Below are 19318 nucleotides of genomic sequence, written 5' to 3'. Positions count from 1 at the left end.
AGGTAACTTGTCTTCTTTTGGAAACTCACATAAATCTTATATTCTGTAATGTACCTAGATACATTTTAATTTAAAATAATATTTTTATTGAGGGAAAATATGAAAAAAAATTGGGGGGCCAAAACATCAAGTATAATTAGTGTACCAGAAAGATGCACTGCAGTTTTGCAGTGGTTTTACTGTACTTGATGGCTACTCAGATTCCATTGGGAGACTTGTTCCCTAGTGTAACAAATGCCACTGTACAAAATATTTTCTTTACACAACTGAGGAAAAGAATGCATTTCCCCAAAGAGTTTCTCTTTTACCCCAAGTCAACATGTCTTTAACCTCTTTATCTGGTCTTTTTAATCTGCCTATGACTTACACACATGGTAGTCGAATGGTTGTTGAGCCTGAAACTTTTACATATTATTGACTAAAAAAAAAACAAAAACAGCATCCATCATCTCAGTAAAGTGCAGTGCTTATTCCATGTGACTGTAAGGCCTTTACTTAGGAACTAACTTTGGAGAGAGTCTGCATTTAACTTACCCTACTAAACATAGACAATCTTCTCAAAGATTGTCTCAAAAGATACTTCTCAAAAGATAATCTTCTCTTATCTTCTCAAAGTAGTAGACAATATGATGCTCTTTTGGGGGCTGACTATCAAAGTACCTTATGTTTCTAAGACGGTTGCTACAGTGGCTTTATTTAAAATAATTGTAGTTATCTTGCTACAACAGTAAACTGTAAACAGTAGATATTATTGATATCACATAAGATGCCACAGAGTTCAACAGATAAACATTCCTTTGTCTTAAGTCTCATGAAACGAACATTTTAAAGTGAGTTTTGCCCTGGCTGGAGTGGCTCAATGGATTGAGCATGGGCCTGTGAACCAAAGGGTTGCTGGTTCAATTCCCAGTCAGGGCACATGCCAGGATTGGCAGCTAGGTCCCCAGTGGGAGGTGCACAAGAGGCAACCATACATTGATGTTTCTCTTTCTCTCTTTCTCCTTTCCTTATCCTCTCTTTAAACATAAATAAATGAAATCTTAAATAAAAAATAAAGTGAGCTTTATTTTGATGGTCTCTCCCTTTTGTATTGTCTAAGTTATTCATAAAATCCCTCTCAATTTGCATGTTATAAATATGTATTAAATGAATAAGTATGGATTTGGAAAGTATTTTAGAGGATGCTATGTAAGCTAAAATATCAGACTCTGCAAAGGCCACTTGTCAATAGAATGAGACCAAAAAGTAGATTTCCATGACCACCTATTACTTGTTAGTGGCACCCTGTTTATTTTCTTTACAGCAATTATCACAATTTTAAATTATCTTTTTTGTTGACTTATTTATTTTGTCTTTCCCTCTCCATCCATCTGACAAAAAAAGAAATTTCACAAGTAAGTCTGAAGGTTTATATCTGTATTTTTCAATGGCTATATCTTCAACCCCCTTTTCTCTGCATGGTTCATAGTAAATCTTCAGTAAATATTTGTTGAATGAATGAATCAGTCAAAAGTAATGTCCTTCCTACCTCTGTTACTGTAAGGATGAAGCCTCTCCATTCTTCCCCACTTTCTGTGTTCTCTGTCTAAAGATGAAGACAAAACAGATAAAGATGAAGAAGAAAAACCATAAATGACTATGAACATTAATACTTATACTAACTTCAAGTAAATTCCAAATTTCACGATTGTTTGAAAAAACTTAAGTTGTGTATCCCATCAAAAATTAGCAAGATCAACAAAAAGGCAAATACTTCTATTGAAGCACGCTGTTTTAAAAAGACAATTATAATTTTTAAAATTAGTTGAATGGAAGAAATGATTCATTTTTTTGCTTAGAACCATGAATGTGTATTTGCTATTAAATATTTCAATATTGCTTTCTTTTTTCAGAAGTGTATATATATATATATATATACCTTTAATCTGTTTGCTTAGTAAACAACTAAAATTATAAAATTAACTAAAAAAATGTAAATGTAAGCACACATTTCTGTAGTATGTCAACTTACAGTTGATCATCAAGTGGTATTTAACATTGACCAGCTTTAAATTTGGGGCAACCAGGTAAAACCAATGTAGTTAGTCCTTAGAAACTTAGAATTGTTAGCTCTAAAATCTACTAGTATGGTCAAAGTTTTTAAGACTTATAAGTAGCAGCTACTGTTCTATTCCTATGTATTATCTGATTTAATCTTCATGGCAACTCGGTAAAAAGTACTATCATTTTTTTAAAGATTTATTATTTAACAGGTATTTATTGAGTACCTTTTAGTGCTAGGCATTATTCTAGGTACTGGTTTACATCAGAGAACTAGAAAATCCTTATTCTTATGGAGGTTAGGGTCTAGCAAGGAACAACACATACTAAAAATAATAGTAAAGTCTACAGTGTCAGAAGGAAACAAATGGAAAAATAAACTGTAGATTGGGGTAAGAGAGATTGAGAATGCCATGGAGGGGGGAGAATGTTGCCCTATTAATAAAACAGTGCAGGTAGGTCTCAGAAAGAAAGATACATCTCAGCAGACTGTAGAAACCAAGGTTACCTCCAGCTGTAGAAACCAAGGTATGAAAAGGTTAAGAAACTTGCCCACAATCACACAGCCCATGAACAAAACAGCCAGAATTCAAGCTCAGCATCTGACTCCAATCCTGTGTGTGTCCTTAACCACCACATCAGAATCACCTGGTGGGCAGGACTTTGTTTAAAATGTAGATTCTGGGGCCCAGGTTTATGGGATGGGGCCTGGATTTTCTAAGTACAGGTGATTCATATTACACTAAGGCTTGATGACCAGTGCTTTCAAGGTCAACTCCAACTACATCTTATCCAATTGCAAGATACTCTATTTGTTATTACTAGATTTGTTGGTTGACTGTAATCAGCTCACTTCGAATGCTGGGTGTGCAGTGTTGAGTTTAACACAGATCTCTGCTGGTATGGAGTTCAGAGTTTTATGATATCAATACCATATTTTATAAATCGTGTATATCTCATATACAGTTCTACAAATTTTTCTAATTGTCTCCGTAATTTTTTTTTTTAGTGTTTGGGTTTCTGTTTGTGTGTTTGTTTTTCCCTTTTCGGATGCAGGATCCGATTCAGGTCACACATCACATTTAGTCGCCATGACTCTATAGTTTCCATAGTGGGAACACAGGTCCAGTTCTTCTTTGGCTTCTCTTACACTGGCATTTTTTAAAAGTATACACTGAGCCTTGCAGAATGTCTCTCAATTTGTGAAATACGGTTCTGTCTAATTCAGTGGCTTCAAACACGTATTACGTTGGACATGTTGCACAATCACCTGGGAGCTTGGTACACCAAGTTCTTGGATACCTATTCAAGGACAACTTTTAAAAAACACCAGGTGGGACCTCTGACTTTGTCACAGGACAAAGTATATGGTTTCAATGTGCCTGTATACTAAACAAGTGAACATGCCCTTTTAAATCCCTATTTAGAAAACCTTAGTTCTTGGCAGAAGGCAAGATACATTAACAAAGTGTAGGACTTGGCACTCCCGCTATAATTCCTCCTTACCTCAGTCACTAGGCTGTGAAGAGCCGAATGCTATTTATAACCACCTCTTGTTTCAGACTATTGCTTCTCCTCACTCACCTTCAGTTGCACTTCTTCTTTTGGCAAAACAAGGGTGAATTTTGCACAATTGTTGTCAGTTGAATTTTGCTCAGTAAGACATGTGAGGTCTATTATCTCTAACTTGTCAACATACTGCAAAGATAAAAGGAATCTCATTAAATTATCTCGTGGATAATGTACATGAGTTTGAGTAGGAAGGAGAGTAAGTAATATATGTCTTTCAACTGATTTATACTTTCCATGATATCCTGGTTTTCATCATGTCGTCCCTTCCCAACAGAGAGGGCAAATTTGGAAATGTAGTCTGTGGTGGTACCTTAGCTGGTTCATACAGGTTTGCAAAAGCTGATCTGTGAAATTTTCAAAAATGTTGCTGGCTGGTTGTTAACACAGCCTTTATAAAAGTTAAATTATATAAACATTTAAGTAAATAAGTTAATTAAAAACAATAATTGAAATTCAAAATGCATTATTTACTAATTATATTACCGCCTAATATTATCTATGATCATAAAGTTATTTATGTCGTCATCTCTGTGTGGTGGAAATGCTATATCATGGTATGTTACTGTGATGCCTTTCTTCCCACCTCTATGTTCAGGGAGGTCATGTGATAGGTTGAAATTAGACACAGTGGGAGTATTTACAACATGGAAATTGGTGAACCTTACAAATCAGGGTGTGACTTATTGTTTTGTTAATTGTCCCAGGGGGCAGCAGTTCTTTTCTGTGAAGGTCAGGTAGGAAATGTTTTAGGCCTTGTGGACCACATACAGTCTCTGTGGCAAATTCCTCTTTTTTTTTTAAACAACACTTTGTAAGTGTAAAAACATTCTTCGCTCATTGGACCACAGGCTAGATTTTGTGGCTCAAGGGCTGCAGTTTGCTGGCTTCTGGTCCCAACTTATGTAAGTGAAGGAGAAAATGTTAATAACTCAGATGAAACTTTAAAGTCTGTTTGTCTGGAACTTTTAAATTTTGAACAGAACAAAAAACTGACAAAATATTATTCTACAATTCAAAAACTGTTATTCAGCAAAGAAATTGCTCACATCGTTAAAAAATAGTGGGGTTCTGACATAATGTAATTATTGTTTTACTTTTCTCTTACCTGTCAATGTAAATCAAAATATTAGCCAACATTCATGTCAACTGTTATATTTAATAACAATAAATTTGTTAGAAAAATAGTATTGGGAAACAACTCTATATATCTTATCATGATTGAATTGCAATCCTAACACAAGTTCATAAAAATGAATAAAAACATTGTATTGGACTCAATGGCTTATATGAAAATGAGGATAAAGAGTATTGTGTATTTTTAACTGTTACTATACATGCCTTATGTAAATAATACGTATAATAAATTTATATACATATATTCATACATACATTTTTTCAGAAAGCACTATTCAACATTTACTACATACTGCTGGTTTTGAGGGTCCTATTAAGAAATCCTATCTTATCCCAGTACAATCAAAATAGGTCTTTTCCGCAACTAGTCTATACAGACGGGTTTGACTTGCTCTCTAGTGTTAGAAAGATTAGGACCACTTCTAGTAAGGATAGTAGGGTTTCTATATATAATTTTTGGCTAAATTAGATTCATTGTTGACATCTTTTTATCTCCTTTTATTTTTCTCTCTGTTAGGCCTAATATGACTTATTTTTACTATATTTTTGTATTATTTTGCTGAATAAATTAAGGCATAAAAATAGTAAATAAAATTCTGCAGAGCTATTTCTACGTTGATTAGATTGAGGATAAGTTTGGGTTTGTCTATTTATTGACAATGAACAAAGACATGTTAAACATAGAAGAGGAACTATAAGGGAAGGAGGAATTTAGAATTACACAGAATCTTTATTTGGTGCTCTGACTAAACCAAGCTCAGTGAATTTTGCCGAGATGGGGGAAGCAACAAAGGAAGAAGTGGCCCAGTTAGATAAAGAGCCTGTAAGCTGAACTATTGATTTCAAAAAGGAAGTCATATCTTTTTGTTTTTAATTGTAATGTTGAAAACAGCCTTAAAGGTCATCGGTCTAATCTAGCTACTATCTGATCCTTGAATCTCCTCCAGGCTACCCTTCCCTGTGGTCATCTACCCTGTGTCTGAACATCTCAAACAATGTGGAACTAACACCTCCTCAGCAGCTTTGCCTGCTAGCAATTTTTTTTCTTGTATTAAACTACAGTTTTCCTTCAGGCAATTTTTATCCATTGGTCCTAATACCTTTTCTCTGGAATAACACTAAATGAATTTGGCAACTCACATGACCTGCCAGCCTTTCAAATACTTAAATGCAGTTTTATAGTCTTCCCTATTCTAGGCTAAATATCTACAGTTCTCACCTATTCTATTCCTGTGCTTTCTCCTGTGACTATCACCCCAAAAATCTCCCCCAAATTCTGCATCCCCTTTTCACGCAATTGGTAGGAGGGCAATTCTGCACCATTTCATTTTAACAGTCTCTTCATGGCCTGGTGGTTAAGAATGCTGGCTCTGCAGCAAGACAGATTGTACCACTTTCATTGGGTGTCTGATCTTGTACAATTTCTTAATCTTTAAACTTGACTGCTCTGATGTATAAAGTGGAGGTTAAAGTAGTACCTACTGTGCAGAGTTGTTGTGAGAATTAAATGAGAAAATGCATATAAAATGCATGAATGCTTGCTATGCCTTCTATTTACTATCTCATTTAATACTTTTAATAACCTTATAAGTTCAGCTATTTTTTTCATCCTAATTTTAGATATTTGAAACTGAGGTGTCAGAGATCTTTTATTTGTTCCTCTGGATTTACTTCTATCTCTTCACTGCCCAACACCGTGCACCAAGATACGGACCTGTATGAACAGCGTTATGGGTACCCTCACCCTCTGCCTTCCTGCTGGCTTGAACTGCTGGTGAACCCTGGCAGCAGGTAAAAGAATGAGAAGAGTGAAGTCAGATATTTATTACCCTTGGCAGTTGCTGCCTCATCCAAAGATCTACTCCTCTCAAGGTAGCCATCTTTACACAACTCTCCCCACTGCTCTCTCATTCTTTCTTTTACTCCTATGTGTGGTCATGGGGTACTGTTAACTAGCCTCAGGGTTCTGTACTATCCTTTGTCATTTTCCTACATCCTGTCCACTCCTTTGAGTATTGCATCTTTATCAAACTCTCTTCAAATTGCCCAATTTGAGATGCCAGTTGTTTTCCGCCAGTTTCCTATATGATACACTGAGATGCAGAGAGGTTAGGTAGGTAGCCCAGATACCAAGCTGGCAGAAAGAACAGTGGCAGGACCAGGATAAAAACCCAGGGAGTCTACCTGAAAAACAGGCTCTCAAGCACTAAGCTGTACTGCTTCAGGCAGCGAGGGATAACTATCAACTCTCTCATAATGTATATTTACCGGGTTACCAAGTTCTTTAAATTTTTACTGACATCAGTGGGGAGTTAGAAGACACAACAGAGAAATTAGTTCTGTTAAAAACTCATTACAGTATTAAAAAATGCCTTTATATAAATCTTGTCTATCCAGAACTATGATGAAAGATAACCACTTCTTTGTCCCTCTCTCTTTTTTAAATGACTTCTGATTAGCCCTGTTTGGTGTGGCTCGGTGGATTGAGCTCCAACCTGCGAACCAAAGGGTTGCCAGTTCAATTCCTGGTTAGGACACATGCCTGGTTTTTGGTCCAGGTCCCCAGTTGGGGGTTGTGTAAGAGGCAACCAGTTGATGTATCTCTCACATATGAATCTTTCTCTTCCTCTCTTTCTCCCTTTCTCCCCTCTCTCTAAAAATAAATAAATAAAATATTAAATAAAATAAGACAAAACAACTACTGTTTAGTTTACCACTAACGATGCTAAACTACCTGCAAGTGGAATACAAGCTCTTTTTCTGTTTCTTTTATAAGATCTGGATCTGTAATAATGATGTTCTAAGGAGTGTTGGGCTACTACATCCATGATCCAAAATGTTTTTATTTAAACAAGTTACTGGATCATAAAGTCACTTATAAGCTTACCATTTCAAGGTAAGCAAGCATTTGGCACTAAAATTCAGCATTTTATTTGTGGGGAAAGATAAAATACACAATCACTTTTCATTTCTATGTGTGTGTGGAAAAAATTGAAAACAAATCAGTTACTTGAAACTAATATTAATAAATATCAGAATCTCTTCATTTCTCATACTTGAGCTCTTAGTAGTCCTGTTTTATGGGTATGTTTTTGTCTATCCAGACAAAATAAATGGCAACATTTTATGTTATGAGGCTTTGGGGATCATCTAGCTCCTTGCAGATTATAATGGTATGTGACAGAAAGATAAAAAGGGAAGAAATTAAGGGTATCACTTGGTATTAGGCAATTATGTTCAAATGTATAGCTAAAATCTTCAGTTTTTAACCAAGTTTTTAGTATCAGGATTAGAAAGAAAAGAATGCAAAGTTTAAAATATGATATATAATTTACTTCCAGTCAAGATGGCAGTATAGGCAGACAAGGCTCACCTCTTAGCACAATCACATCAAAATTACAACTAAAATATAGAACAACCATCACTCACAACCATCATCAATCAAGTTGAATGAAAGTCTGACACCTGTGGAATTAAAGAAACCACATTCATCCAGACTGGTAGGAGGGGCACAAAGGCAGAAAAGACTGGTCCTACATCATGTGTGGTGGATAAAAAATTCAGGAGGGGTATCTCAGGAGAGAGATGTCGCATCCCCACACCAAGCTCTCCTGCCCAGGGTTCCAGTGTCAGAAAGCTAAGTCCCCACAACTTCTGGCTGCAAAAACCAATGGGGATTGAGTCAGTAGAAGAAACTTCTGGGGCCCCAAGCAGTTCCTTTTAAAGAACCCATACACAGACTCACCTACTCAGACTCATTCCTTCTGAACACCAGGGTAGCACCTTGAAAGGCACCAGTGGCATACAGGGAGAAAACGAAGTGCCTGGCTTCAAGGCAAGTAGAGGCCATTTTCCCTTTTCTAAACCCTGCCCCCTACAATCCAGAAAGCTGCTGTCATATCTGAGATATCATCAAACTCGCTAACACTATTTAGAGATACCTAGAGACTTTGCCATACCCAACTTACAGGCCCACCCAAGCTGCTTTTCCACGTGAATGACTGGTCTCTGCTCATGCTTCACAGCTTCCTAAATCCTTTCAAACAAGCAGCATCTGGCTTAAGTGAGCCCCAGGTCTAGCACCAGTAGCAGCCAGTCTAAATTTACAGGTTGGCTTTGCCTGCGAATCTCCAGGACCAACACAAGTAGTAGCCAGATTGCTTTTCAGCTCAGGCAGTGTAGCCCTGGACCAAACAGGTGAGGGCCTACCTAGGCCTGCTCCACCCAGGAAACCCCAGGACCAGTGCACCCAGTGGACAGCTACATACCACATCGGAGCACCACCACCCTGCCACCACACAGCTGATCCTCCAAGGAGGACAGAGGTTGGCGGTCAGTGGTTACAGCTAGTCTTTGCGGTTGACTGGCCAGGGTAAATCCTACCCATGATCTACCAACAGCAAACAAGTTTCAACAACAAGAAAAGGGTGTACTCAGCCCACACAAAGGGCAGACCTCAACTACCTAGCTTGGGAGATAGCAAAGGCTGTGCCACTGGACCCCACAGGACACCTACTACATTAGACTACAATACTAAGACAATGGAGTCAAATCAGCTCTACCTAATATATAGAAACAAACACAGGGAGGCTGCCAAAATAAGGAGACAAAGAAACGTGGCCCAAATGAAAACAGCTCAAAACTCCAGAAAAAGAGCTAAACAAAACAGATAAGCAATCCATCAGATGCATACTTCAAAACACTGGTTATAGGGATACTCAAGGAATGTAGTGAGGAACTCAGCAGCATAAAAAAGATCCAGTCAGAAACAAAAGATGCGCTAATTGAAATAAAGAACAATTTACAGGGAAACAATAGATGAGTGCTGAGAATCAAATCAATGACTTTAGAACATAAGGACATAAAAACAGCCTATCAGAACAAGAAAGAAATAAGAATTTAAAAAATGAGGGTTGTATAAACAGCCTCTGGGACAACTTCAGGAGGTCTAACATTCATAACATAGGGGTGCCAAAAGGAGAGGAGAAAGAGCAAAACACAGCAAATCTATTTGAAAAAAGAATGAAAGAAAACTTCCCTAATTTGGTGAAGAATATAGACATGCGAGTCCAGGAAGCACCAAGAGACCCAAACAAGATGGATGCAAAGAGGCCCACTCCAAGACACATCATAATTAAAATGCAAAAAGTTAAAGATAAAGAGAATCTTACAAGCAGCAAGAGAAAAGTTAGTTACTAAAGGGAAGTTCCCATGAGAATGTCAACTGATTTCTCAAGAGAAAATTGCAGGCTAGAAGAGATTGGCAAGAAACATTCCAAGTCATGAGAAGCAGGGACCTACAGCCAAGATTTCTCTCCTGAGGAAAGATATCATTTAGAATCAAAGTGCACATAAAGTGCTTCCAGACAAGAAAAAGTTAAAGGAGTTCATCATCACCAAACGATTATTATATGAAATGTTATAGGGCCTTATTTAAGAAAAAGAATATCAAAGCTATGAACAGTAAAACAACAAAAAATACATATCTACCAACAATTGAATCAAAAAAATAAACTAAGCAAACAAGAACAGAGACAGAACTATGATACAGAAATTGTTTTGATGGTTGCTAAATGGGAGGGAGGTGAGGGGATTAAGAAGTACAAATAGGTAGTTACAGAGAATAGACAAGGGAATGTAAAGTACAGTATAAGAAATAGAGTAGCCAAAGAACTTTTACTCATGACTTGTGGACATGAACAATGATGGGGGGATTGCCTGAGGGACTGGGGATGCTGGGTGGAGGGCATCAAAAGAGGGAAAATTAGGACTACTGTAAAAGCATAAACAACAAAATTGAATTTACAAAAATAAAATAAAATATGAGATAATACCTTCTTCTGAGTTGGCCAGAAGTTTTTATTACTATAGATCCTATAATTGATTCCATCACAGATATAAATATTTATATTTGAATTTGTTTTATTAGAATATTAGAACTAGAAATATTAGAACTATTTACTAGCACTCTTAGAACACAGAAAATCCCAAATAAATAATAAACTATATGATAAGTGTATAGTAGGAAAAAATCGAATTAGTTAAACATGTTTAACTACTTACTATTGTACTTTTTTTGTCGTTATAAAAGAAAAGTGTGGTTCCTCTCAACTCTGTCCAATAATGTTTATATTCCTGTGGAAAAGAAACCATAAGCATCAGTGTGATAGTCAGTTATCTTTCTGTTGATATTTTACTTTGTGACTTTCTTCATTGCTATGAGACATGAGATTCTTTTTTTTTCTTGAAGTAAATCACCTAATTTTTATGGCTTAATTTTACATTTAAAACTTAAGTCCTTCAAAAATTTATTTTAGTGTAAGTTGTGAGGTAAAAATGTAATTTGACCTGTGTTTAAATAGGTCATTTACCAAAGCTCTCCTCATTGGTTTAAGACATTTGATTTTTTATGCAGTTGCAGCAGAAGAGGGGCCATTTAAAAGACCAGGTTAGGACATAGTACAAGCATTTAATATCTACTTCTGAGGACAGTTGAAAGGATTGAATAAATTAATACATGTAAAGCACATAGTGTAGTAAATTACTCATAGTTTGGGCTCAATAAATAGTACATATTTATGTAGATCGAGGAAATGTGAATGATTGATAATAATAAAAATAATAACACCATTGGAGCTTTGAAGTCCAAATTTCATTCATGTGGTGAACATTTCATTAATAATATAGTCATATTGTTACAGGTTCTATAGATACATGACTTTTTAAGCTTAAAAATGTAAATAACCTAGTCACACTTTCATTTCACTCAAGTGAAAACTTATTTAAACAAAGGTAACTTACAGTCTATGAAGATTATTTGTATTATAGAAGATCAGCGAGAGGATTTAAGGATCCTTTCACATCTAAGGATTAACCTTCATACCCAGCTCTTTCCAAAAGTATGTTTAAAATTTTTCCAGTCAGTTTCATAGATGTGTTGATCATTCCTCCCTTTAGGGTTTAATAAACTGATTTTTGCAACATATTAGGGTAGCTGAATTTATATTGAGGATTAAGGTAATGAAGAAAATTTTTTCATTTGCCTATAAATGTGAAGACACTTTTACATATTATGGTACTTTGTGTCTCTTTAATATTGACACCTGATTTATCCCTTTTTTGACCAGTAAAATGTTTGCCACCTCTTCAGAATTTATATACTTATTTTCTCAAATAATGGGAAGTCTATAACCCATTGTTTTTATTTGCCTCAACTCCCAGGAAGCTCAAGATTAAATTCATTCTGTATTACAACAACCATCTTTCTTGTATTCTTAGTAGAACTATTTTCTCCCATTGTCTTCATAGCTGATGAGGTGCTATATTAGTCAGCTTTTGTTGTGTAACAAGCTCCCCTAAAACTTGGTGGACTAAAACAGTGAATGTTTTCTACTTGTTGTCATTCTGTGACTAGCTGATGACACTTTAAATGGTGATGCTTGGTTGTGACTGTATGGTCTAGAACAGCCACCCTTACTTGCCTGGGGTCTTAGCTTAGAATGAAGAATGAATATCTCAGTGGTACAATCGGAAATAGATTTGATCTCTGTCCCCCAATTCCTGGCATAGAGACTCTAAAACCTGAGTGACAGGATGTTTTTGTTACTCATAATGAGCCCCTTTACATCATATCCTAGTTTGTATCAGTAAGGTTACCTAAGATGGGACCCATGGAGAGCTTTAGGATCAGTCTAGTCCCTAAAAGAACATTTGATGAGAGGGTTGGAACTTTCAGCCCCACTCACTGATGTCTGAGGAGTGGCAGGTGAATGGGCCTGGAGATTAAGCTTTATCAAAACTCTTGAACAATGACATTTCATGAGTTTCTTAATTAATGAACACATAGGCATGCCACAACTCCACAGAGATAGAGTATTCACTTGTGCTTGGACTTTTCTAGACTTCGCCCTATACAAGATCTGCCCAGAAAAAGTCCAGCATTGTAAATATAACAAGAATGCTTTGTGTGACGTTGGTATAAAATGGCAACCATTTGAGTGAGCATGTATACTGTGTGGCTGTTGCATTCAAAATGACTGATCGAGTGGAGAAATGAATATGCATCAGATTTTTCATTAAGTTTGAACATTCCTCAGTGGAAACTATTTGGATGATTCAAAAGGCCACAGCTATGGTCAAATGATGATTGGCAGCTTCATCATGACATTGCCCTTGCTCGTGCATCATGGCTCAGGCATCACGCTTCAAGCAGTTTTTTGATGAAACACCAAATCACCCAGGTGACCCAGCCCCTCTACAGCCCAGATTTGGCACCATGCAACTTCTGGCTTTTCCCAAAACTAAAATCACCTTTGAAAGGGGAGAGATTTCAGACTGTAGATGAGATTCAGGAAAATAAGATGGGGCAGCTGATGGCAATTGTGAGAACTGTGTGAGGTCCCAAGGTGCCTGCTTTGAAGAGGATTGAGGCATCATTGCCCTATGTACAATGTATCTTGTATCTTGCATCTTCTTCATTAAATATCTATTTTTTATATTATATGGCTGGATACCTTCTGGACAGGCCTCTTGTACCACTTGATCTGACTTTTAATCTGTATCCCTTACCAGTAAATGTAAGGAAAATGTCTTCTTGAGTTTTGTGAGCCATTCTAATAAATTATCAAATCTTAGGAGGAAATCATGGGAACCCCTGATTTATTGCCAGTTGGAAGTGTGCGAGGCCAGCAATGTGCTACTGGTAACTGAAGTTGGTGCAGGATAATCTTGTGGAACTGAGCCCTTAATTAAGCTGTCGATTCTGCACTAAATCTGAATAGGTAGTTAATTTCAAAATTGAACATCTAGAGAATCAGAAAATGGGTGATGGCATTGGGAGACACCCCACTGAGACGACTGGAGTCTCCCTCTGCGCAGTTTCATTCTCCAGCTAGCCTGGACTTGTTCACTGCTGGTGGAAGGATCCCCAGGAGCAAGAGAGAGCAAAACCCAAAGGGCGAGTACTTTCTAATCCTCTGCATTTGTCATGTTTACCAAAGCATGATCCAGGCCACATTCAGGTGGTAGAAAACTAAACCCAACCTCTTCATGGAAGGAGTAGAAAAGTCCTGTCTCAAAAGGGAGTGCATATATTGAGACCTGAACAAAATGGTAGTATTACTGCAGCAATCTACCTCAAGAGCAAAGTTGGAACTTGGAACAAGGTTTCTTTGCCCAAGCTGTGTAATCTTCCCACCCCATTCTACCTCCTCACTGAGAGCTGGCGCCCAGGTAATCGCAATGAACATGCTGATGCCTCCTGACCACAAACAAGCTACCACAGGAAAGAACAAGTCCAAAAGGCCTAAGTTTAAAGGAGCAGCCAACATATGGTCCCCAAAGAAACAGTTATAAAACCAGACAAAGAGATTTTTCTTCTTCTCTGAAATCCAGACGCCGAATATGTACATGACACATCTCAGAGTCAGGCAGTTTCATAAGGCAAGAACAAACTTGATTTCAGCTCTGTCAACAGTCTTTTCTTTTCTCTTTTTTTAAAATATAGGATGCAGTGCTATTGGCATTACAATCATCTTTTACCTGGTCTCTCTGCTGCCTCCTGTGGCCTCCAACCTATCCTCCACAGAGCTGCCAGAGTAGGACTGCATAATAGGTGAGTTTGGGGGTAGTATGCTCGACTTAGTCCCATCCTGTCTTCTCTCACTCAGCCTACCAGGAAAGAGTGGGTGTTCAGCTGTGTTCTCTGCCCTGTAGCAAATGGCCTCCAGGAGGGGCAGGCTTGTGCCTCTTAAACTGAGTTAGTGATTCAAGGTAGCTCAAGGCTACCTAAATGTAAGGTAAGGTGTTAGCACAAGTTTGGGACTTAAAGCTAAGCCACATATAGATTTTATTAATAATAAAAGTGATTAATTGGTCTTCATTTATATGATTCCTCTACCTTAATATTTAATCACATATATATTGGCTACTAAAAAAAGAATGCATTGCTATATTGGTGTAGCCACTATAGAAAACAGTATGGAGTTTTCTCAAAAAATTAAAAGTGGACCTTTCATCAGACCCAGGAATTCCACTTCTGGGGATTTATCTGAAGAAACCCAAAACACGAATTTGAAACAATACATGTACCCCTATATTTACTGCAGCATTTTTACAATAGCAAAGACATAGAAGTAACCCAAATGCCCATCAGTAGATGAGTGGATAAAAAAGCTGTGGTACATACATATCACGGAATATAACTTGGCCATGAATTCTTACCATTTGCAACAGAATGGATGGGCCTAGAGGGTATTAGATATGAAGATCCAACACAAATGTCATACTCAGAAACATCATCAGGAGTTAATAGAATGGGCATTATTTAGGCCAAGTCCTGGGTAGGACACATTGAGAAGAAGATGGGAATAGAGACCAAGATGAGGAAGAATTAGATGTGAATGGGGAAGTGAAATGAGTCAAAGAAAAACAAATACCATATAATTTTCCTTACATGTGGAATTTAAAGAGCAAAATAAATGAACAAACAAGACTGAAACAGACTCATAGACACAGAGAGAAATCTGATGGCTGCCAGAGGGGAGGGAATTTGGGGGGACTGGGTGAAAGAGGTAAAGGGATTGAAACATATAAATTGGTAGTTACAAAATAGTCATGGCAATGTAAGTGAAGCATAGGGAATAGATACAGTCAATAATGTAATAACTATATTTGGTGCCATTTGGGTACTGAAAATATTTAGGGGAGCACCATATTTAGGAGGATACTCTGTGAAGTATATGATTATCTAACCACTAAGCTATACTCCTAAAACAAATACAAAATAAAATTGAATTAAAAAAATAGCAGTGCCTCCTCACTCACATTATTACTTTCCAATTTCCATTATCCATATCATGCTTTTACCACATGGCAATTTGTATGTGTGTGTGACAGACAGTGTAGCATGTAAAAATCTAAAATAGAGCTCTTTCACCCTGGTTGGTATGGCTCGGTGGATTGAGTGCGAGCCTGTGAACCAAAGGGTTGCTGGTTTGATTCCCAGTCAGGGCACGTGCTGGGGTTGCTGGCCAGGCCTCCAGTGGGGGGGCATGTGAGAGGCTGATGGTTTTCTCCCTCTTTTTCTCTCTCTTCCCTTTTCTCCAAAAAAATAAGTAAATGAAATTTTTATTAAAAATTAAATAAATAACATAAAATAGAGCTCTTTCAGTGGGATTGTGTATGAGGAAAGGAATTTTTGTAAATAAGAGAAATAAAACCCATTGTCATTTCTATATAAAACCACCCTTTCATATTGTCTTCAATAAAGGGATAGAAAACTGCATTGAGAAATGCGACTTTACAAGTTTGCTAATATACATTATTTCTAAGATCAAGCAGATGTTCTATTAAAAATTGTGGGAGTGTTCAGTCACTGTTGAAATATTTTCTTGGACTTTCTCAGATTTGGTTTAAGTTACATAATAAAGTATTTCAAATTTATCTTGAGAGCTTTTAAAAAAATCACATTTCCCTTTTTAAGGCTTTCACATCTGCTCTATTTGTTAGCCTCTCAATGCAAGGGTTAAGTCAAGGTGATAGTGTGTTTGATAACAAGGATGGGGGTGAGGGAGAGCAGAGAAGGGATCAGAATATCGGCATATTGATTAGAGAACTTAATGACAGGTTGTGTAGTTTTTCTGACATATAGCATCTAAGATCAAGTTCACATTTGAGACTGAGTCTTGGAGGAATGGAAAGCCAGAGAAAATCCTGAAGTCAAAGTCTGCCAGTATGGTCATCTTTTTAATTACCTTCATTGGTATTAACCTCCCACCAGACAGAAAAATTAAAGTCACTAATAGCTATTCGACGTTTATTGATTTCCTTGTGTACATACATGCAGATATCCATCAGTGCTCCTGAGAAAAACTACAAAGGTGTTGAGTCATGACAGAATGATATGAATTGGGTAGGGTCAACCAGAGGAAAATGGGAGTTTTATTGGTAAGTGAAATTATAGATTCATTAAAAGAATTAAAAAGGACACATGGACAACAACTAAGGGGGGTGGAAACAGGAGGGAAGTGGGGAGCATGGGGGGGATGGGCTGGGAAGGGAGTAAAAGAAAGAATACTGTAGTTGAAAAATAATTTTAAAAATAAATAAATTAGACTTCCGCCAAGACGGAGGCATAGGTGGGAACACTTTGCATCCTTACACAACCAAATCTAAGAATAATAAAGTTTTAAAAACAATAAACACAACCAAACCACACAAAAAATCAAATATGGAGTCCAGAAACAACAGACCACTCAGCTAAACCTGTGAGAGGGATGAAACCAGCAGCTGAGCCAGTTGGGCAAAAAAGATCTGGGCGGTGCACAGGCAGCCCGGGGGAGGATCCCAGGTACGGGCTAGCTATAGGCGGAACCCAGGGAAGAGGCGCTGCTGGCTGTCGGCAGTCGGTCACCCATTTGCAGGCAGATAAACCAGTGAAGAGGTGAGCGTGGAGACAGATCTCGCAGACCCCAGCGACTGGCACAGGGTGGCACACTCGCACATTTGTGTTCAGATAAGCATGCAGGGGTGAGCAGTGAAAGGGACTGGGGGAGTGGAAAGGAACACCATTGCTCCCGCTGTGACCCCTCCCCCACATACAGCATCACAAACCTGTGACCTGGGTAGCCCCTCCCCGGTAAACACCAAGGCACCTCTCCTCATACATAATAGGCACAAACAGATCAAAACGGCTCAAGAACAACTCAGAGCCCCAAAGCCAATAAATCTAAGCGATGAAGAAATAGCCAAACTTTCAGATGCACAGTTCAAAACACTGGTGATCAGGATGCTCACAGAACTGGTTGATTTTAGTCACAAATTAGAAGAACATATGAAGGCTAAACTAATCGAAATGAATGGAAATGCACAGGAAACCAATAGTAATGGAAAGGAAACTGGGACTCAAATCAATGGAGTGGACCAGAAGGAGAAAAAAAATGACCAAACAGAAAAGGATGAAGAAACAAGAATTAAAAAAACGAAAAGAGGCTTAGGAACCTCCAGGACATCTTGAAACGTTCCAACATCTGAATTATAGGAGTACCAGAAGGGGAAGAGGAACAGCCACGAGTGGAACACTTATTTGAACAAATAATAAAGGAGAATTTCCCCAATCTGGCAAAGGAAATAGACTTCCAGGAAATCCAGGAAGCTCACAGAGTCTCAAAGAAGTTGGACCCAAGAAGAAACACACCAAGGCACATCATCATTACATTAGCCAAGATTAAAATGAAGCAGAGAATTCTAGAAGCAGCAAGAGATAATAGGACAGTCACCTACAAGGGAGTTCCCATCAGACTGTCAGCTGATTTCTCAAAAGAGACCTTACAGGCAAGAAGGGGCTGGAGAGAAGTATTCCAAGTCATGAAATCCAAAGACCTACAACCAAGATTGATCTATCCAGCAAAGTTTTCATTTAGAATAGAAGGACAGATAAAGTGCTTCTTAGATAAGATCAAATCCAAGGAGTTCATCATCACCAAACCCTTATTATATGAAATGTTAAAGGGACTTACCTAAGAAAAAGAAGATAAAAAAGATGAACAGTGAAAGGACAGCAAACTCACAGTTATTAACAACCACACCTAAAACAAAAGCAAGCTAAGAGGACAGCTAGATCAGTAGTGAATCATAGAAATGAAGATCACATGGAGGGTTAGCAACAGGGGAGTGGGAGGAGAATGGGGGAGAAGGTGTGGAAAATAAGTAGCATAGACAGTAGATAGAAAATAGATAGTGGGAGGGTAAGAATAGTATGGGAAATATAGAATCTAAAGAACTTGAGGCATGTGGTCATAAACTAAAGGGGGAAATGGTGGGGGAGGGGTGTGCAGGGTGGAGGGGAATGGAGGAGGAGAAATAGAACAAATGTAATGGCATAATCAATAAAAAAAGTAAAAATAAATTAATTAATTAATTTAAAAAATAAATAATAAAAGAATTAAGGAGGATTTATTAAATGGAGGAAGAAGCAAAAACAAAGGCACTGAGTTGAGAGTAAAGGCGGCCTGGAGGAAAAATAAGATTATAAATAACAATAGGTACTGTGAACTCTAACCACAACTACAAACCTAAAAGCAGATTAAACTTAATTCTGTATGCAGAGACCTGTGAGCCAAGTCTTGATTTAGTTCCTGATAAGCTCTAATGAACACCAGTATAATCTGAGTCATGTATAAATATCACTCTTAATAATCAACATCTAGGTATGTATTTATATCTACAGAGGTATGTAAATATTTTAGTAGTTAATTTTGAAGGACACATTTTTTAATGAAATACATTCACCACAAAGTTTCCTATTTTTTACCAACAATTTGTGTTGAGTTGCTGAAGTAAGAAAAGGGACTGAAATGGGACTTTTGAGTTTATTGCTAGCTTCATAATCATTATATGACCTTGTATTTAGTTTAAGGTCTCTATCTCATTTTTATGTAACTTAATAAATCTTTGAAAGTACTGAGCTTATTGTTGAGCAAAACATGATAAAGAATCTAGTGATTAAACATCCCCAACCTTTGGAATCCACAAATGGAATTAGAACTTTAGTTTGGGAGGCGGCATGATGATA

General features: G+C 37.4%; 1 protein-coding gene across 2 annotated transcripts in view; it reads right to left on the bottom strand.

Annotated features, from left to right (window-relative positions):
- STAP1 (signal transducing adaptor family member 1) overlaps positions 1-19318 on the bottom strand; it is a 39773-nt gene that overhangs the window by 14614 nt on the left and 5841 nt on the right. Inside the window, exons 2-4 of one of the 2 annotated variants that reach the window (XM_037150043.2) lie at positions 10810-10881; positions 3625-3738; positions 1529-1585 (exon numbers count right to left, since the gene is read on the bottom strand). In XM_037150043.2, the coding sequence (XP_037005938.1) occupies positions 1529-1585; positions 3625-3738; positions 10810-10881 (243 nt within the window). The remainder of the gene's footprint in view (positions 1-1528; positions 1586-3624; positions 3739-10809; positions 10882-19318) is intronic. The other variant, XM_037150044.2, reaches the window with a different exon arrangement.

The sequence above is a fragment of the Artibeus jamaicensis genome, unplaced genomic scaffold (assembly GCF_021234435.1).
Source record: "Artibeus jamaicensis isolate MK-2021 breed Jamaican fruit bat unplaced genomic scaffold, CSHL_Jam_final contig_908, whole genome shotgun sequence".
NCBI classification, from domain to species: domain Eukaryota; kingdom Metazoa; phylum Chordata; class Mammalia; order Chiroptera; family Phyllostomidae; genus Artibeus; species Artibeus jamaicensis.
This window is presented reverse-complemented; position numbering and strand designations above follow the sequence as displayed.